The 21945-nt window shown below is 36.9% G+C and overlaps 1 protein-coding gene across 1 annotated transcript; it reads left to right on the top strand.

Moving 5' to 3' along the window:
- Positions 1-667: 667 nt before the first annotated feature.
- On the top strand, positions 668-18240 carry fam83fa (family with sequence similarity 83 member Fa). The gene is made up of 5 exons (XM_023261510.3): positions 668-1197; positions 9658-9825; positions 12161-12282; positions 16204-16988; positions 17592-18240. Exons 1-5 carry the CDS (start codon positions 724-726, stop codon positions 17639-17641), a joined length of 1599 nt encoding a protein of 532 aa, XP_023117278.1. The 5' UTR covers positions 668-723; the 3' UTR covers positions 17642-18240.
- The last annotated feature ends 3705 nt before the right edge of the window (positions 18241-21945 follow it).

The following is a 21945-nucleotide window of genomic DNA, read 5'->3' as shown; positions in this document are numbered from 1 at the left end:
AGTACTTTTAAATGTGGTAGAGTATTTTATTTGGTGGCATTTTGTACAGATTTGAATGCAGTACTTCTACTTGTAGTGGAGTATTTTACAGTATGATGTTTCTGCTTTTACTTAAGTAAGGTTCTAAAATGCAATACTTTTACTTGTAATTTTATTTGGTGGGATTTTGTAAAGCTTTGAAAGCAGTGCTTTTACTTGGAGTATGTTTACAGTGTGATGTTTCTACTTTTACTTAAGTAAGGTTCTAAATTGCAGTACATATACTGTAATTTTATTTGGTGGCATTTTGTAAAGGTTTGGTAGAGTTTTTTAACTTGTAGTGGAGTGTTTTTATAGCATGTTGTTTTGTTAGGCTTTGAATTGCAATGGAGCAGTTTTACAGTGTGGTATTTCCACCTTAAATAAATTACTGGGAAAATTTGGGAGCATTCTGTAAAGTACCAAATGCAGTACTTGTGCTTGTAGTGGAGTATAGTTAGGAATTCTACGTTTTACATAAGTAAAGACCTTCCAGCAGGAACATTCCACCGTTTTACTCCCTAGGATTTCCAGCAGGGGGCTGCATGATGATGTGGGAGAATTTTACACCTGCCTGCAGGCCCCGCCCCGTGTTTTACCTGAGCCCCGCCCCCTCTACCTGAGCTCTCAGGTGAGTACAGCTGCATAGAGGCAGTTGAAGCAGAAGGAGCAGCAGCACCGGGAGCAGCGGGAGCACCGGGGATCATGGCGGAGTCTCAGCTCGTGTGCATGGACGATGAGCACGTGAACGAGAAGATACCGGAGAGCCGACCGGAGTTTTACTACAGCGAGGAGCAGCGCGCGGCCCTGGAGCAGCTGCTGCGTAACGGAGACGGCGCGTTCAAGATGCGGCTGCAGGAGGACAACACCAAGGACTTCCTGTGCGCCCAGGAGGTCAAGCTCATCCGCAAGAGCTTCCAGGAGTACGACGCCGACAGCGACTCCGAGGCCGGAGAGCAGGACAGGTCCAAGGGCTCCTCCAGCGCGGACTCCGGGGTTCACTCCACCTACTGGCCGCAGATGTCCGACACCGAGGTCCCGTCTCTGGACATCGGCTGGCCCGGCAGCAGCGGCGTCTACAAGGGGGTGACCCGGGTGTCCGTGTACACACACCCGCCCAAAGAGCCCGGACCGCACATCAAGGAGGTGGTGAGGAGGCTCATCCAGAAATCACTCAAGGTAACAGCTCAGGGCCAGCCAGAAGAAGAAACACACTTTAATCTGGTTTGCAACACAAGTTAAACACACAAATCTATAACAGAGACAGTTAATAATAAATTAATCATTATTTTGTCCTGTTCAGAACACGTTTGACTCTTTCAATAATCTCACCCACTTTATTGACTCTGATAGTAAATGGCAAAGTAAGATTAAGGCACACTTTATAGTTTTTGTGCCTTATCCTTGTACTGCTGGTTATCATTAGAACTTTATACCTGTATTTATATAAGAATCAGGCAGGAATATCCAATCAAACTTCCATATTAACAAAAAGGGCATCAAAAAATAGTAAAAAACGTCTCAGATTCCGCTCCAGCCATAAAGAAGTTAAATTTACATGTTCATTTAACAAAGAAAATCTGCAAATATTCAGCTTCTTGAAGCTTTCACTGAGGATTTTTGCTTGAATGTTTGATGTGAGACTGTAATTTCTGAAAGAATCTGGCAAGAAAACCATCACACAACGTTAAGGGCTGTAGAAAATAGTGAAAAATGTCTCAGACTCAGTTCCAAACTTTGGGATTTTCAATTTACAGATTTTTACAACATAGAAAATCTGCAATTAATAACATTTGAGAAGCTTTAACTGAGGATCTTTGCTTGGAAAATGTCTTAAATGTGTTATGTTGACTGAATCACCTCTAGAAATTTTTGGTTTTTATAATTCTCACCCTACGTCTTTGACTTTAGTAATAAATGGCAAAGTAAGAATAAGACACGCTCAATAGTCTTTGTGCCTTGTCCTTGTACTGCTAGTTATTTCAGAACTTTACACCTTTATGTGTGTCAGAATCAGGAGGAAATTGACAGAAAATTCAATAAAAACCATCATAAAAATTGAAAGAGCTGAAGAAAATAATGAAAAATGTTTTCTTAGCAATCACATTCAGTCCAAGTTCACAAAATATTGACATTACACATTTATAAAGCAAAGAAAACCTGCAGTTACTCATATCAAAGAAGCTTAAACTAAGGGGTTTTGCTAGAAAAATCTTCATTTGTGATGATGTGCTCATTGATTCTGACCTGTGACCAATAATATACAGCAAAACTTTACCTTTATTTATCTAAGAATCAGGCAAGAAAAGTCAAGCAAGCCATGATAGAATCAATAAAATGACTCTGATTCAGGTTCAGACCCAAAGATGTCCGGTTTACGTGTTCTTAAAATGAAGAAAATATTTAAATATTCACCTAGTTGAGGTTTTCACTGAGGGTTTTCGCTTGAAAAATCAATGTAAGAATGTAATTCTTTAACTCAAAAACCATAATGGCTGCAAAAAATACCCAAAGATATTCAATTTACACATTTATAAAACAAGGAGAGTTCACAAATACTCAAATTTAAGAAGCTTTAACCAATAATTTTGCTTGAAAAATCTTCTTATATGAAGAACTGCTGATTGATTCAGCCCTATAAACAATGATACGCAGCATAACTTTTATTTATGTAAGAATCAGGCAAAAAAATTTTTAAAAATCTCAGTCAAACATCATAAAAACAATAACGGGCGCAAAAAATTGTGAAAGATAATTCAGATTGAGACCCAAACGCAAAGATATGCAATTTAGACATGTAGTTATCTGCAGTTATTCACATATGACACACTTTAGTTAAGAATTTTTGCTCATTATTTTCCCCCTAATTTACTGATTCCAATAATAAATAGCTAAGAATTGGACAAACTGACTATTCAGTGTCTTATGGGACAGACAGTCTTTTATTGCCGCGTAATATTACAATTTTATACCTTTCATTTATGAACAAATCAGGAATAAAACAAAGAAAATTAACAGCTGTTCACATTTGAGAAGTTTTAACTAATGATTTTTGTCTGACAGACGTCTTGAATGCGGAGTTGTTGATTGATTAAGGTCTAAAAACATTGACGGCGTGCGTGCAGTGACGTTCCTGCACCTGTAAGGAAGGAAGCAGGAAGATGTTGGACTTACTGAACAAAGCTGCTCGACTTGATGTGTCATCTTTTACAAGCTGACCTTAAAAACAAACAGAAAACTCTTTTATTACTCTGCGGTGCACTAAAAGATAAAAAGTCCCTGACCTAGATAGCCGACAGCTGGATAATGGCTCAGTAACATCCACTCTGATTGGGTGCAGGTGATCATGTGACCGTGACAAAGACTAAGAGTGATTACTGTCACTGTTCATGTGTCCCGTCTGTATGAACTCATGACAGTCTGAGGAAATTATAGTTTGTCAGTGATTAAATAGCAGTGAAAATGTTGGTGCGGACATTGGAGGTGAAAAAATCAGTCAATTAATCGGTCAAAATAAGATTACCGGCAAATATTTTACTACTTTATTCATCTTTTGAGTTATTTTTTTTAAACAGAAAACACCAAAAAGTCACAAATTCAAGCTTTTAACATGCTTCTGTTTACAGCTGTGACAATTTAGTAGTAATCAAATTAGAAAAAAACTACTGATGGAAAGACCTGATCACTCAGTATATTCAGGTGACCTCATTCTTTGGGAACATAATGTTGCTGAACCTGACCAACCCCAGATCATAACCCTAACCCCCACAGGCTGGTAGGCACTAGACATGATGAGTGCATCACTTCATCCACCTCTCTTCTTACCCTGATGCCCCCATCACTCTGGAACAGGGTAAATCTGGACTCATCAGACCATCAGACCACATGAACTTCTTTCATCGCTCCAGAGTTCAATCTTTATGCTACCCAGCAAATTGAAGTCTTTTTTTTCTGATTAGCCTCACTGATCAGTGGTTTTCTTAGAGCTGTTTAGTCCCAATCCTTTGAGTTCCCTTCACATTGAGCGTGTGGAAATGGTCTTACTTTCACTATTAAACAGAGCCGTGAATTCATCTGTTGATTTCCTACGATCATCTAAGAGTTTTTTCCTCTAAGATGATGGTTCACCACTGTCCTTCAGGTTTTAATGATGCGTTGGACGGTTCTTAACCTGATTTTAGTAGTTTCACAAATCTCCTTAGCTGTTTTCTTTGGTTGATGCAGGCCAATAATTTCACCCTTCTGAGACAGATTAACATCTTTTCCGTGATCACAGAATATGTTGTCTGACACGGTTGTTTAAGAAATGAGAAGCTCCTCACTGCATCAGCTGGGGTTAAATAAGTTGTTGCAGCTGAAACATATTCATCACTGCAGTAATTATCCAATGGAAGGCTCTTTCCTATTTGTATAGTTAAATCCAAGTGGCGACTTTTGTTTGAATAGGCAGTGTATGATAGTGAAATGAAACCTTTATGTTTTAGACAGTTACGTGAACAAAACAAGACATCCAGACTTACTTATTTGAGATATTTTTTAGATAAAAATCAGGAAAATAATCAATAATTAAAATAATCTTCATTTACAGCCCTGCTTTTTAAGAAAAATATAATGACAAGTGTGCATCATTGTGTTTTGGACTGTTGTTGAGATAAAAAAAAAAAATCCACCTGAAACCTTCATTACCTTCATCTTCAAGCATTTTTCTCTCTTTATAGACAAAGCAAAGATTTGATTAGTTGAGAAATTAAATAGTAATGAAAACAACTTGAGTCTTGAGTAAAAATGTAGATAATTTATGAGAAAGGTGAGTTCTTTTTAAGTGAAAGGTTAATGATTTCAAGCAAACTATAAATTAAAACTAACATTAAGTAGTATTTAATCATATTGTTTTAGAACTGTAAAGGGGAGTTTTGTGTATTTCACAACAGTGCTGCTTACCTGTGGGATGTTTTTGCAGATATTCTATGTAATTCAGATTCAATTCCTAGATAATTACAGGGATTCCAGCGCAGTCAACTTCACAAAAAAACGGGCAATTCATGCAGGCTTCAACAAGTTTGTCAGTTTTTCTGCTTCAAATGGAAATGAACAGAAAAGTGACAGTTGAGATTTATGACCTCAAGCCTGCATTATCATGATCCGCTGCCTTTAACAGCTACTTTGTGTCTCAGCTTGCACGTGTGATCTGACACTTAGGGTCCACGTGAGGCAGTAAAAGTAGAAATGTTGGGAAAAGTTGATTTTTAAAAAATGACAATTTTTACATCCTTAAACTCATGCAGATGCATATAAACAGTATTTTTCGTATATGTTCTTCATAAGTAGTTAAAAAAATTTGCAGAATTTGTAGAGACTCTGTCAAAGAGAATCACAAACAGCTTATTCACAGTGTGATACAAACGCTTCAACAGGTTTATCCTAAATTCTTCTTGACCACAACAGAAACTTTTATTCCACACGTTGACAAAGAAGCTTCTTCAGACTAAAAGCTTGTTCTTCAAAAAGGCCTGAGGTCTCTCTTTCTTTTGTTCCTGTTTTTTTTTTATTACCTTACTTATGGAACACACATGTATGTCACATTACTGGAAGCAACTTCAACCTGAAAATACATCAGTGTGTTTCTAAAGTAACTGATTATGAATAGATGATTAACATATAAATTGATGATAACCTACACTGTAAAAAAGAAAATTATCCTGGATTTTTTTTTTTAAAAACTCTGTTATTTTGCAGATTTCTGTGCTTTGTTAAATTACAAATAATATCACAGAAAAAAGCATAAATTTACAAGTTAATTGCACAACGCAGACCAAAACTGTAAACATAAAAAATATATCTTTTTGTAAAGTATAATTTATTCTTTTTTGACTTATAAAGTCCTTTTATTTTATTTTTAGATTTTTTCCTTTATTTTATTTTTATTTTCTATTTTTGGCATCATTTGACAGGAAATTGTGTATATGATAGAAAATGATTTTTTAAACTGTTTTTTAAGTTTGACAGATTTTTGCTGTTTGTGTCAATTAGAGATAATAACCAGAAAAAACACAGAAAATGGTATTAATGTATATGTTAAGTGAAAAAAGAAATATTGTCCACATCAAAATCTCCATTTTTACAAATGGTAATTTGTCCTTTTACAATGTTTGACCATAAAATTACACTATTCTTTGCTATATTCAAGTTAAAAAAATCTTTATTTTACAGATAATTTACATTATTTGAAGAAAAATTATGTATCTTAAGAACTGAAAAATAGTGCGTAATTTTTTAAACTGTTGTACAGATTTTCCCTGTTCATTAAATTACAGATAATATCTAGTAAATCACAGAAAAAAAGTGTTGATTTACATGTTGAATGTAAAAAAAAGGCCAAACTATAAAACAAACAAAAAAGTAGCCATTAATAAAGTGTTTTTACAAACAAGAATTCATACTTTTACAATGTGTGACTGTAAAATTATATTGTTTTTACTGTGTTTAAATCAACAAAAAATATCATCACTTTACAGAAATTTGCAGTTACGTGAAAGAAAAATTATGTATATTAAGGACTGAACAGAGTACATACATTCTTTACTATCTTACAGATTTTCTGTTTTGTAATATTACAGATGATAAACAGAAAAAACAAAGAAAAAAGTATTCCTTTACATTTTAACCATAAAAAAACAGGTCAAAACCGTATATAAAAAAGTAGTTTTTTCTTCTAAAATGCGGACCGTAAAATTACACAGTTTTGCTGTCAGATGAAAATGTCATTATTTTACATTATTTTAAAATGTATTTTAATTTGTGCTGCCAGATTTTCAACATTATTTTACAGGATTTTATTTATTTATTTATTTATTTATTTTTACTGTCGGAACTTCGCACTGAGGTTGTTTTCACAACAAACTTAAGTCACAATTACTGCTCAGTTATTTCATTTTTTTTTTGCTGCACGTGTTTTTGATGGCCGTCTTTGTACTTCCAGACACAGAACAAGTATGATAATGAACAATAGTAACATGTGTCCACAGGATCAGATGAGACAAAGGGCAGAGTTTTCCAGTTTGACAGGGTTAAAGAGGCCCGTAGCAGCAATGAAAGCTACATGAACGGGAGAGTCATGTGCAAGTTTTAACAGGCTGAGTCATAGATGGTGCTGATGGAGACTCCAAATGTCAGCTTCACATCAGGGCATGCAGCAGAGATTAAACCTCCCCCACTGTCCTGTAGTCCGGGCTAACAAGCCTCCTCTTTATTTCTCTCACCCACTCGGCTCGCTCTGATTGGCTCCCCTCCAAGGTATGAAAACTGAAGCTCCAGAGAGGAACGCTCACTTGTGATTGGTCAGACATGCAGCGCCTGAGGCTGCAGGGCGACGAGATACGGGCATGATGAAACAGGGCAGACGGTGCAGCTAACTGAATGTACTTTCACACAGAAGTTATTACGTTTTTATAGAAGCTGTCTGATTAATTAGCCAATCATATGCTGAGATTGGTCCCCTTGAGGTAAAAGAAATCATCCACTCCTGAAATCCTGCCAGTTTCTTGACAGACTTGTGACAGACATCCACATATACGAATCAGGACTGACTCTTTAGGAGATCTTTATCAGTAACCAAGATCTGCAGCCCGGATGTGTGAACTATGAAAGGTGGCAGGTGGAGAATTACAGGTTCAGCTACATACAGGAGTGAAAATGAAACTGTACAAAATGCCATATAAGTCTAAGTTTGTATGTGAAAAGGCAAAGAAAAGAGAAAGAAATCTTATTTTTAACATAATATCTATGAACCTGAAACAAAACTGTGAGCCCAGTTGTGCCAGAATAGAAATAATTAGGCGTTATCCAGCTATGTCAGAAGGCTCAAGTGTTTGTACTTGTGCTGAACGGCCACGCTGGAATGCTTTTCCATCAGATCACACATCAAGAAAGACAACAAGCCCAGTCAAACATATAAAACAGGCACTTTTCCATTTCAGTGGACACGAAGAAGAGGAAGAAGAAGAAGAAGAAGAAGAAGAAGAAGAAGAAGAAAAAGATTTCTCTGACTCTGAAACATCATGAATGTAATGGAGGTGAATGGAGTAAAGTTTGTGTTGCAACAATTAAAGTAAATATTCTAAAAAAATAAATCACAAATCCCAGTTTAACCCTCATCAAAACACATGTTAGATTAGTGTTCTTATGCAGCTCTGTTACAATTAATCCTTAAAGAGCCACAAACACAAAACTTCATCTGATAATGTTAGTAAGATCCTTGATTTCAGACCAAAGCGTTGTCTAAAAATACTTTTATTGCTGAAAAATCCTGAAACAGGTGGATATAAACTGAAAGACTTATGACTCTCTCCTTCCCGGGTGTTTTTTTTTTTTTTTTTCAAAAAAAGAGATCTTGTGCACTTGATGACACACACGTCACTGATACTCATGTTTTCCTTTTAATGATTGTTGTCGTTTAAACTTCTGTCTGTCAGGAGAACTTGTTGTGAGTCTGCTGCATCAGGCCCGAACATGTAACTGTAAAGCGGCAATAAGGAAATGGAAAAACACTCACATGATCAGTCTAAAGTGACGAGCGAAAATTCTAAGCTGCACTCAGTGATGGAAAAACATTTGGAGGCCGTAAAACACTTCATTGCTAACAGCCGTCATAATAGCGTAATAAAATATTTGGTGTATTGTTAAACTTCATGCACTGTGAACCTATCACAGTGTAGCTCAGATCCAGTTTGTTCGGCTCCTGAACTTAGACACGGATGTTGAAATGCTTAGCGGTGCCTTTGAATGACAAACGTCGCTGGATTATGTCCAAACTGTCTTTGGTAACTTCTCTAACCACCTGGAAAAACAAGTTCTGCTGAGGTATCACCTGCAACTGCTTCGGAGAATGAGGAGTTTAAATTTTGAATCATAACAGTGATAGCAAGTTGATGCCTCGAGGCCATTGGCAAACTGACAGGGGGAGTTTGCTGTAGTGTTTTAAAAAAAAATCATTTTATATTATCTTTTGTATATTACAACCATTTTACAATAAATCTGATCTGAATGGCTTGATAAACTCCGTCCTTTGTAGCATGTGTCACATATGTTTCATTAGGGGAAGAAATACCATACTGTAAAAATAGTCCTGCATTCAAAAATTGTGCTCAAGTATGCACATTTATTAAAGAAAATGTACTAAAAGCATTGAAAAGAAAAGTACTTAGTGCAGCAATCCTCAATACAAGCTGTCATAAGGACATTTGGCTGCAATACAAGCAATATATGTCATTAGTTTTTTAATTTTTCCTTCAAATTTGCATGAAAACCTTCCATTTAATCAAGCATAATCAAGCTAACTTTAATTTTATATATATGGCATTTACTTTTATAGAGCTGTAAAACTGATTTAATATACAGTACATTTGATTTTTTTTTAATGTTGTTAAGCCTCACATCCCTGTAGCATAGTTTAGTAGAGAGACAAATGCATTATTAAGTGTGTCAACAAGAGCGGTGCTACATGAATACACTTTGTGTTTGAAATGCGAATCTCCAAAGTAACTGCACCTGTCAAATAGAGAATCTAAATGGATGTATGCAGGTAAGGTGCCTATAAAGTACCTATAAACATTCTTCTGCCCCCCCCTGTGTGTTTTCTAGGCGGTGGCCATCGTCATGGACCTCCTGACAGACCTGCAGATCCTCCAGGACCTGCTGGATGCCTCGTCCCGGCGTGGGGTGGCAGTCTACGTGGTGCTGGAGGCCAAAGGAGTGCCTCACTTCCTGGATATGTGCTCTCGGCTGCAGATTAATGCGGTGCATCTGCGGGTGAGGAGACGGAGCTCTGCAAACACAGCATGACACACCGCTGCACAGGGAGGAGGCTCACTAATTCTCCACATAAAGAGCAGATGAACATGGGAAACAGATCAGTGAGTCACTGCTCTAACTGACGGTGACTGAAGTAACTGGATTAAAATTTATTCATCATGTTAGGCTCTTTAGGAAATTCCCACAAAGCTATAATCTACCTGTAATCTACTGTAAATGGGTCAAAAAACACCCATATGTGTCAGTGTTGTTTTGTTTTGTTTTTTAAATATCAAACTATCAAACTTACTAATAGAGCAGTTTAACTTTATAAGCTAATTAGCTACTAAGCCAGCTAAGGTACTAAACTGTGAAGTTTTAGTAACAGTTTGTCCACATCTACGGTTTGCAAGCTAATTTGAGCTACATTTAAGAAGGGTCATTTAATTACAATACACATAGATCAAATTAATGTTGTAATTGCATGTAAAAAAAGCTTTTGGTTTTGACAGTTCTTTTAAAATTGGATAGTAAAATAATGCTCTTACTACATGGATATAAAACACAGGGGTACTTCAGTAGTGGAAGCAGCTCAACTGATTTGAAAACAGGAATTATGATTTGAATTAATATCTAGTCATCTGCAAATACCATATTCTAAATATGTATAAACTAATTAGCAAGGCGGTGGAAAAGCTAAAACATAGCTGAAAGTATTTTAAATAATTAGCCAAAAGTAAAAGATAAATGGTTGAAATAATTTGCCAAAAGTAATGGATAAACATTTAAAAAAGCAAAAAGTACAAGATTTATCATCCATCCATCCATCCATCCATCCATCCATCCATCCATCCATCCATTATCTATACACTGCTTAATCCTCATTAGGGTCATGGGGTGGGGGTGGGGGCTGGAGTCTATCCCAGCTGACTCAGGCGAAGGCAGGGGACACCCTAGCCAGGTCGCCAGTCTGTCGCAAAGTCATGAAATAACAGTTGAAAGAGCTAGCTAGCTCTGGTAAATCGTTAGCCATAGTAAAAGATATATCCTCTACCTCTAGCTGAAAGATAAATCTTTAACGCCTAACTTTTTCAAGTTATTAGAAACACCTGAACTATTTAGCAAGCGGTCAAGTGTAAATGTTTGAAAAAGCTAGAAGTTATGGATTAATTGTTGAAATACTAATGGAAACTGTCATAATTTGCTTTTAGCTAAAAGGTAAATCTTTAACTCTTAGCTAACTATAACATTTCAGCTATTTCTAAACAGATGAAACCGTTCCCTAAACGTATGGATAAACAGTAAGTTAACTAAAAGTCAAAGGTAAATGGTTGATAAAGCTAAAAACAACTGAAACTATTGAAAGAGTTAACTGAAAATCTTGGATAAACAGCTAAAGTTGTTTGCTAATGGATAAACAGTGGGAATAGCTGATGTTAGCTTAGCCTAATGGATAAACTGTTAAAATAAGTATCAGAATGTAATAAATAGCAGTTACTAACATAACTGGTTGAAGTAGCTAAAAGTAATAGATTAATATGCATTAAAATGGAGAAAAGGAAACATGTAAAACTCTATTAGAAATAAACTTGTGGAAAATAGGGGTAATAATACAAAACAAATTCCTAGGAAGTAAAACCGGTTAATAAAGTTTTTCAATGGGAAGGTATAAAATACAAGATTTCAATGGAATACCCTGAAAATGCTGAATTGCTGCAGAAGTAAAGCATCCCTATTAAATGCATTCAAGGCTTGAGTTTAATGTGTTGCAGAACCTGAGAAATGATGTAGATTAAGAGTGAACAGCGGTTCACTGAGCCACACTGTTATTCTATCTCCACAGGGACACAATACCAGCCTTATCTGCTGTACGCACAGTTTTGCCGCTACAGTCTGGTCTATCTGGAGCACTGGAAGAGCTGCCCAGTGTGGTGTCAGTTGATAAGGCTGTGAAAGGCCTTTTCAGAGAGCCGGGCTCTGTTACTCTTACTTCTTACAAATGAACATTCATAGATGCGGACAGCAGATCCAAAGACTGTAACTCGATGCTTCACCTCCACAGCGAGAAAAGCCTCCTCCCAGTTTGTTTACTCAGTATTGACGTTGGCTTTCTGTTTTTCTTTTTCCTTTCTCTTCCCTGTAAGTAAACATGTGGATAAAGGGTTTGGGTTTTTTGCTTTTATATGTTGAGAAGGTTGACTTTATGTCACAAGGTGTGACCTGGCCTCTCTATAGATCAACCAGTCATGCACGATACAGCCGGAGACATCTGATAACTGAGTGCGTTTACTCAGACCAGCTGTGTGATGCTAAGTCGGGTGAAATGTGTAATCAGGCGGGTGTTTCTTTGCAGAATCTGCGAGTGCGGATGGTGAGAGGAGCAGGGCTGGCCCTGTCCTTTGGAAAACTGCCCGGATCCCTGAGCTCCAAATACATGCTGGTGGATGGAGAGAAAGTCATGTTTGGTTCTTACAGGTGAATATCCAGCAGCATATTCAACTCACAGATTGTTTCTTTTTTATTTTCTTTGGTGAAAAAGCAGGAAAAATTTAGTATTGGAAAGATGCACATTACAAAGCCTATAAGATAAAATATAAAAGTTTAAAAAATTAAAATAAATACCTCAGTATATAGAGAAAGTACTATGAACAACTGTCAAATTGTCAGTAGCCCTGTTTCTATCAAGTATTGTTAAGCACATTTTGAAGTATTGCATTAGAATAAGTAAATGGAAACAGCAAAATTTGGGTGAAAAGCTCACAGAATTTTGCAAAAACAGTTATTTTGTTGTTCTGACACAGCAAATATTTACATTTTTTCATTGTCTTAGCCTCTGGACAGCATAAAACATGACCGATACCCGCTGACATGAAAGAAAAATTACAGCTTTCACGATTTCAATCAGTTCCGAAAGGCTACTATCATCTCATTTGTTTCTTAGTTTTCTTCTGTTTTTTGCTTATGACTTTTTCCGTTCTGTTTATTTCAGCCACGTGTAACGTCACCTGTACTGCCACCTTCATTACTACAACTATGCAGCTTATTCCCGTAAAAGAAAGTAATAGAACCATGCCTAGTTCGCTTTTTCTTTTCAAAATGTTTGGTGACATTTAATAACTTTGCTTGCCAATTATGTGGAAGCTTGGCTGTTAACTGTATCTGCATCATGCACAGACTCATACAAACAGCTTCTGTGTTACAAGGCCTGTAAAAATTTGATTTAAGTGACCTAGTTGCACTGAAGTTTTCTCATATCTAAAATTTTTAGAGGTACAAATGAAATATGCAAATCACACAGACCTGTTTCTTCCAGTCACATCATCACATTGTTATTGTGGTTTTTACTGAATGTACGGCAATGTTCTTTTTCTCATCAAAGTCTCGACATATTTTGTCAGACCCGCTCTTTGGCATCAAAAGGGAAGTTTCCTGACCTTGTGGTTTCATTGTTTACCTCCTGTCTGTAGTGTGGCTGTTGCGTAGTATAGATTGAGATGTGATTATCTGACAAACAATGAAAGATATTTAGCTTAATTAGAGTTGGTGTTGACTGCTCAGAAAGTCTTTATATGCATGCTTTTAATGTGAGTTAATAAAAATAAAATATTTCTGTCTGAATGTGGCCGTTCAAAGTCACAGAAGAGACTCATTTGGTCAGTTTCACTATTGCACACAATCCAGTTTCTCTATCAAATGGTCTTATTGTGTAACAAGGTGATTGCTCGAAATTATACTGGCAATGATATATAGTAATATTGAAAAAGAATTTTCATTCATTTTTATAAAGGATTAGTGATCACATGAGGCACAAAATTAGAATAACCATGTTATGAACCTCTGTCACTTTACTGATGAGTTTTTGGTGAGAAATTGGTCCTGGGAACAGTGACAAATGACTCAAAATTGATTGGCTCCAAGTTAACACCAGATTTACACATGTGTTTGAGAATTTGAGGTTATTCTTATATATTTTTGTCTGAATTTGTTCAAGTTTAGCTCGCATGACAGGAGTTATTGTCTGGTCACAGAATTTTAAAAGTACAAGTGAATGTAGTGAGGTTTTATCAGCACTTACATTCCTGGATCCAAAAATATCCTCTTCACACAAATGCAACCTGATCTGAACCTCTACTTCCATGTACAGGAAGCTTTACAGAGAAAAATTTACCAGATAAATGAATTTTAAGTTGAATATATGTATAGAAATGTTTTATTTGTGGTGTTTATTTTTCAAATAGTTTTACATTTCCTTAAGTTGTTTGGTATTTGTTTGCGGATTGGACAGTGTATATATAAAAACATCAAACATGTTTGTAAATCTGTTTTTTATTTCTAGATCATGTACAATCATTGAGGTGAGTTTTTCTCTTGAAATGTTTCTCCACAATAGCATCAAGCTAATATTCTACTGTAACCTGCAATTAGCGAGTTGAGCTAAATCTAACTTAGCTAATAAATGTAGGTCGACCTCATAAAATCGGCAGTGACTACCACGACACCGACTTTTGCATAACAACATATCCAGCTTCATTTTAATTGCTTTAAGCAGCAATTACTTCAAAAACGGGTTATTTCCAATTTTGTACTTTTTTCCATTGTTTTTGTGAACCAGAGCTTGATGACGACAGCCCGTTTCCCACACTCAGATGTAAATGTTAAGAGGCAGGCAGGTGTGAAACGGTTATTCAAAAACCAACAGTCTGCAAAACAATAAAAAGTCAGTTAGGCCAGCACGCTAATGAGCCCTTAAACACTCTGTGAAGCATAATAAACCTGTGGAATGATTAATGTCTGAGTCAGACATGTTAAAACCTGTGTGAAGTTAGAAGGAGGAAGCAACAAAACTTATATCCGAGTGCTTGCTATTAAATGATTAACCACCTTCAGACAAAAATACTGACCTACATTTTTTAACCCTTACTATTTGAATGTATGGGGAGACATAATAGTGAATTGATGCTGAAGCAAGTTGTTATTCTCAGTTCATGGCGCTCTGTGGTAACAAAAAGGTTTCACAGCGATGTTTTTTGTGCATGAAAAATCCCAGACTTGAAATGCTAATATTTTAATCTGTATTGTGAAAGCTTCAAGCATATATGAAATGAGGCGAATGAACTGTAGAATCTTGGTTTCCCTGTATGCGATTATCATCACATTTGCACAATAATTTAGTCCCTGTATAAACCGATAACAACAATATAGTCATAAAACACTATATATTGAAACACAAGAAGTTTCAGTTATTGGCAAATACTGTATATTAACAAATACGTTCCCTTATATCTGTTTGTCTCAGTGGATTATAAGCAAGTTATCAAATATTTGTGTGCTACTTATAAATACTAAGTATTACCAAAAACTCTACCAAAACTTGAAACTGACAAATCCCCTGAACCAGACTCCAGGAAAAACAGTCTGATTTAAGTTCCTACATGCAGCAGCCAGTGTCTGAACTCAGATCACACATTTCCACACGTCATCATCAAACCATGTTCCTGACCACATCAGTGACGAGGCAGCTTTCAGTTCGACCTCTTAACACACCAGGAATCGAGCAAAGTCAAAACTGGAGAGCCTGATTCGTGTGAAGTGAGTCATGCTCTGACTCAAATGTGAAACTTCATTATGACTAGAAGTTCATGTCACGAAATTTGGGTCTGTGTGCCGACGGCTGTGTGATTGTTATGAACCTCTACAAATACTGTGCTGACATATTACAAAATGCTTTCAACATGGTTATGGATGACGGTTGCAGCTGTGTGATCATTAGTGATGGTGCGATTTGCAGAGTGTGTTCATTCTAAAGTATAAAAGAAGTAGCTGGTGGTATCAGTACGGTGTGTTTACTTTCACTATACCTTAGGAATGAAACAGAGGTATTACTGTACAGTTTAAAGACACTTTTAAAGGGATTGGTGAAATCTTGAGACGTGCACTTTTTCTAATTCTTGATAACCACACTGAGATTGAGGTTCCTTGTGGCCTTCCTGGACCGGGTAGCACCAGACAGGGATCCTGCACCCTGGCATCAAGTCCGCCAGGCCGCCAGAGTGCGTTGCTTAGGTGGAAGTGGTGGAGAACACAAAGTTGTGGGTGTTTTTAGAGCATGAGGCCAATCTTGCAAAGGCAACCATGACCCCACTGACCTCATTCTCAATCAAGAGAAGTCTGGGGGCTGCAAGCTAGCATGCCTTGGGAGACGAACATAACGCTAAGAATCTCCGTTATCAAGGGGTGTGACAGGCTATTACGAGCACGATTGGTGTTTGTCCATACAATCAAACAACAATTTTGTTTCTGTTATTGATGATGAGTTTATCAGTCACCATTGTTTTTATCACCCCTGTTTTCTTTTCCACCACAGTTTTGGTTTACACTCTTCTCTTTTTCCTGCAGTTTCACCTGGAGTTCGTCTCGGATAGACAGGAACACGATCACTGTGATGTCGGGGCAAATCGTGGACTGCTTCGACAATGACTTCAGGGAGCTGTACGCTGTGTCTGAACAGGTGGACCTCTACCGGGAGTTCAACATCACCAAGCCGCCTCTTCCTACACCCATCAGGAAGCCAAAGGTTGAGCAAATCCTGCCTCAGCCCGTCTCCACGTCTCGCTTTCAGGTATCAGTTGGGGACTCCAGACAGATCGAACTGAAGGTACCTGCACATAAATACCACAATCCCAAGTACTCCCTGGTATTTGGGAACAGTGTAGGCCTGACAGGTTCCCTACAAGACCTGTCGACTCAAAGGGACCTCTCTGTCAGTGGTCTGAACCATGGGAATGGCCTGCAGAACGGCTTCCTCCACAACAGCAAAGAGAAGGTGGACCGAGTCTCTCCCCAGAGTCCTGGTTCACCCACAGAGAATGAGGATGAGGACGGAAAGGGAGGCCAGAAGAAAAACCAGGCAGGTGGACTGAAGAAACGCAGTTCCTTCAGGCACTTCCTGAAGGGCAGAGGCAATCAGGGCACAGAGACTATAGAGGAAGGCGTGGTCACTTCTCAGAGTCCCTCCCCGACCCATAAAGTGTCAGAGACCAACGGTGTCGCAGGAAATGAGCTGGAGGACTCGTTTGAGATCATTGAGAAACCAGGACCACTGAAATCCAAGTTCAAGAAGCCATCAAAGCTCATTCAGAGGAGTATGTCTCTGCAGACCATTAACACAGGAGACGAAGACGGTATGTGGAGAAGTACCTGCTGTGCTTCAAGATTATTTACATTTTGATCAATCTGATTAATATTTTATTGACTATTTGATTAGATGTTTGGTCTGAAAACACTGAAAAACATTTGAAGCAACTGTCCAGATTGAGAGATGTTTTCCAAAATCTGTCTAACAGTCCAAAATCAAAAAATATTTAGTTCGCAAAAGTTTTAAAACAGAAATAGTTTTATTTTAGAAGCTAAACCATAAGAATGGTTGATATTTTTAAGTATTCTATTATTATTCCTTTCCACAATATAGTTTCTATCAATTGGTAATTTACTTATTTAAGGTGCAGACCAAATACGAAAATGACTGAAAAAATGCTTTTTAGTACCATTTGAAACAAAACAAGATAAACTACTCAAGATGTATATTTAACATAAAGTGTTGATATTTAAGCTAAAATTGTTGTACCAAAGTGTAAATGGAGAGAATGTACAGAAATTTATAGTAATACTAATTTATCCAGCCAACAAAATAGTAAATTCTGATATTCTTGCCCTAATTGTGATTTAAATGTAAGTAAAGGTTTCTACGTCTTAATTAACTCTTCCATTTTCTTTTGTTTCAACAGGACTCAAAAGCCGCCGGCGGCATCAGAAGAAGAACTGCATCCAGTCATGAGATGAAAACAGGAGTAGAAAAAGGATTCCGTGGTTAAACATGCTGCAACAGCTGAGTCACAGTATCAAATATCTGTAACCAGGTGACATTATAGGAAATCACTGCTCCAGTCTGCAGTGAAGGTCACCACTAAAGACATATTGTAGTTGAAGTTGTAGCCAAAGTCCTGATGGAGAGAGATTTCATTGCCATTATTTTCTACGTATTTTGTATTAAATTATTCTACAGTCAAGTGTTTCTGTATTTTACACTCGTATGCTTGAACCTGAACACCACAGCGGAGCTGAGGGCTGACCCAGGTGGTGTGGGCAAATTACATCACACCTGTTAGGTATTCTGGTTGCTATGGAGACAGGAAAAGTGATCAGTTGTGGTGTAGTTGCTGAGTGTCACCTTACCGAGAACCCTCAGTAACAGAGTAAGTGTTGATCAGAGTGAGTTGTAGAGGCTGTGAATAATGTACGAGGACCTGTGTGCTTGCACTTTGACATTTTGTTTTTTTTTATCCAGGTGAAACTAACACAAATGAAAATGTGAATCCCAGGAAACCACTTGATCTGAACTTTGTAGCAGAAATGCAATAAAAAGAAATGAAAACAGCTGTAAATAACTGGTCTGTCTGATTTATTGTAAGGCAAAATGCAATGTGTAATCAAATATGTGACAAATGCCTTTTTCAACTCCTTAATTTTATACAGCATATTGCCTTATGTGAAGTATGCTCCACAAATAAGGCTTGGATTTCTGGTATTGGAGTTTGAAAACAGTTTGTTCATAAGATAACAAACAGATGAGTCTTACAGTTCACAAACTCAAGCAATGCAGTAAGATATTGTACTGTATCTTTATGTGCCAATGAAGGACATTTATAAAACTCCTGCACAACCTATATAACGGATAAAACAAACATTTTTTATACTGTATTTGACATAACAGTAAGCTAGATTGAAATGATAGAGGGCAATGTAGTCATTTCCAGCCTGACCAGATGGTGGCAGTGTTGTCATACTGTTGGAACACCATAAACCAGACACAGTGATAGAGAAGACTGTCCATTTTGTTTTATTACCCTGATGGTGCAGTACTTGAGCATTACATTTACTGTAGAACAGCAACCATTTTGTAAATGAAGATGTTCTTGAGGTTGCTTCTGATAAGGAATAAACTTTTGGTTCATGAATTCCTCAATCATATCTTTAAAAGCAGAATCATAGCATGAAAATGACATCATAAGGGGACTGTCAGATCATTATTGTTGTTGAGAACAAAAACTTTTCAAATGTATGTTAAACCAGCCTAACAACTTAGGCTGGAGAAGCCTTCAGAAAAGATGGCCTTTATTAACCATTTTTTAATCAAACAGAATAAAAAATAATCATCAGGGACTTCATCTGAACTGACTTGTTTTTAAAAAAAAAAAAAAAAAAAAACTCTCTTGTTCAAGAACAGCCAAAAACATTACACCTCGCATCTTTTCCAAAACAGTTTTCTTTGGCATCGGTGGAACTGGTGATAAGGTCAAGGAAAGATGTGAAGGAGAATTCCTCAGGACTTTGTTAGTAAGAGAATCAGATTGCACTTACACTAGGCCACTACGTAACTGTGCAGTGGTGGATTGTCTTGATGTGGGTCTGCAGTGGATGGTGCATCACGATGACTGAATTCCAATATCCATACTTCCATACTATATAGTATGCCAGAAAAAGGTTTAGTGTGTCTCAATACATGATGTGTCAAATAAAAATATTCCAGAAATTCCCAGATGTTCTTCAACATCCATTTACATTTCAAAGAATGCAAGCTTGCCTGCTTTTCCAGCCTTTCTGATCCACAATCCTCCACGCAGCAGAACACACCTGCAACATCTCACTTGAGTAACAAACCTGAGTTCAAGTGGTTTCATACAGCCAACAGCAAAAATATCTGAGCAGATTATGTGACGATAGTCAAAGCTTGAGGCGCAATATTATGACAAAGTGGGGTGTGCTATTTGAGTGTGTACTGCATGCAACAGTGTGTACTTTGTAAGAGTAGCTGTAGTCCATAGTGAGAGGAAAAATATGTAAATCGGAATGCAGGGTTTGGTACAGCTGCAAAGAATTGTGGGATGGCATTGACTCTGTTCATAAATAAAGGATGGTCAAGTGTATACTTTGATAAAGAAGATAAGAAAAGATTAACTGAAGCACATATCTTCAGTATTTAAAGAACTGAACTTAGCTCAGATCGCTTAGAATCATTTTACTCTCTTTACTTCCAAAGTTTTTTTTTTTTTTTTTTTTTTTTTTTTTAAAAAGACTATTTGATTACAACCAATCACTGACCTTCAGCACTCGGCCGTTCCTTCATGGACCCTACCACCTGCCCAGGTGAGGGAGGGGTGAGCAAAACCTATAATAAAACAAAATGTGAATAAAAAACAAAGCTATCACGTGGTTTTTACTGACATACGGCCCACATATAAACTTGAGCACTGTTCATCCATATTCTTACTAGGATGTCAATAACTACAGAAACCTCTCTTCTGTTCTCCCCTGCCTCAGTCCCTCACTGCTAATCAGGTAAACCTGCCTTCACTGTCCGTGATTCGCAGGCAACACAAGCGGCACAAACAGGTAAAACAACAGCAGAACGTTAAACTAGTTTACTGACCAATTCCAGAACGAGGTAAGCACATAATCTAGTAGAAGTTTTCCAGTACAAATGTCTAAGTTGGGAAGCCACAAATCGTACAAATGCACACTCTCCTGGATGGAGTCTGTTAGTCCAAACGTTTGCCTACAATTAGAAAAACTTCACACCTCGCTTGTCTGTAAAACAATGAAGCAGCTTTTTACAATAACCATATAGTGATAACGAGTAGCGTGTGATTACTGTGTGACTAGTTTGGGTGTGGTAGGTGTCACTGAGAAGCTTCTGCAGCTATAAGACAGTAGAAACATGGAATATATCAGACGACTCTGAGAAATATTTGGGTTAACAACTGTACACAACAACTGTGTTTTAGTATTTTGTACATGGATTATTTGAAATTTGATAGGTGGGATGTAAAACGTCCTCCAATTCTGGTCATTCCAGAGTTGGAGGACATGATTAATACTAACACAAACAGTTGTTGTGTAAATTTGCATGTCCTGCGACCAAATCTATAAAACTAGGAGAAAAGAATGTTTCAAAATATTTTCAAAACATCAAATAAGTCTGGAGTTTCCCCTAAAATGCCATCCCCCCCCCCCCCCCCCCCATGACCACATCGAATCTCAAATAAAACTGTTAAAATGAAATTTAAACCTCGTGTCGTCCTGCGGGTCAAAATTGACCCATTTTAAAGTTTGAAAATGTGGAGAAAAATAGATCTTCACAGTGAAACTTCTGATGTCCACATTTTCAACATTTTTGAGAAGTTTTTGAACCTTTTTTGGTGGAAAAAAGAAATGTTAAAAGTATTTCTTAAGAACATTCACAAAAAAATCAACCAAAATCCAGAAAATTTCACTGGATTTTAGTAGATTTTTATGTGAATGTTCTTAAGAGAATATTAGAAGTTTTACTGATATATATGTAATAACTAGATATTTTTAGGATTTTTTTTAGAAAATTTTTACTCATTTTTTTGAAAATATTTACAAGAATTTTCTTGTCTTTTTTAAAATCAAACTTTTACGGGAAACTTTTAAGGAATTATCGGAATTTTCTTCCTGAAAGTTTTGCAAATTTTCAGAAATTTAGGGGCTTTTTTTGCTGAATTTCTGGATTTTTTTCAGACAAGGAAACAATATTTTTGGTGCCCGTAAATGAGGACAATGGGAGGGTTAAATATCCTTTTTTTGGTATTATTTTTTGTTATTGATGTCTCTTGTAATTGTGGGAACATTTTGTTTAATCAACATAATATTTTAAATAATAATTTTTACGCATGGAATGTGTGTCCCACAACATGTATGCAACCCTGTCAGCATAATCTTTTTAGCTGGTAGAAGAAGAAAACAGTGGATCATATGATATGCTGGAATTAACATCATCAGACAGTTTTCCAAATGAATGGGTAGAGCAAAGCTATGTCCTCGCTTCTATTTTCCATATTTTCATAACATTGTCAGCCTTGATTGAATGTCTCACTCTACTTCATGCAACCTTGTTATGCATATTATCAGAGCAAGACAAATTCTTTTTACTATTTTCTTTACTTTTTCCATCAGTAAATTTGTCCTCTTGGTCAGCAGTAACAGTTAGCTAAATATCTAGCTTCTACTCCTGAGAAAAAACTAACATTAGCATGGATTAACAACCCTGTTACTGTGATT

This window comes from Amphiprion ocellaris, chromosome 19 (assembly GCF_022539595.1).
Source record: "Amphiprion ocellaris isolate individual 3 ecotype Okinawa chromosome 19, ASM2253959v1, whole genome shotgun sequence".
Taxonomy (NCBI): Eukaryota; Metazoa; Chordata; class Actinopteri; family Pomacentridae; genus Amphiprion; species Amphiprion ocellaris.
Note: the sequence above shows the minus strand (reverse complement) of the source record. Positions and strands in the feature narration are given on the sequence as shown.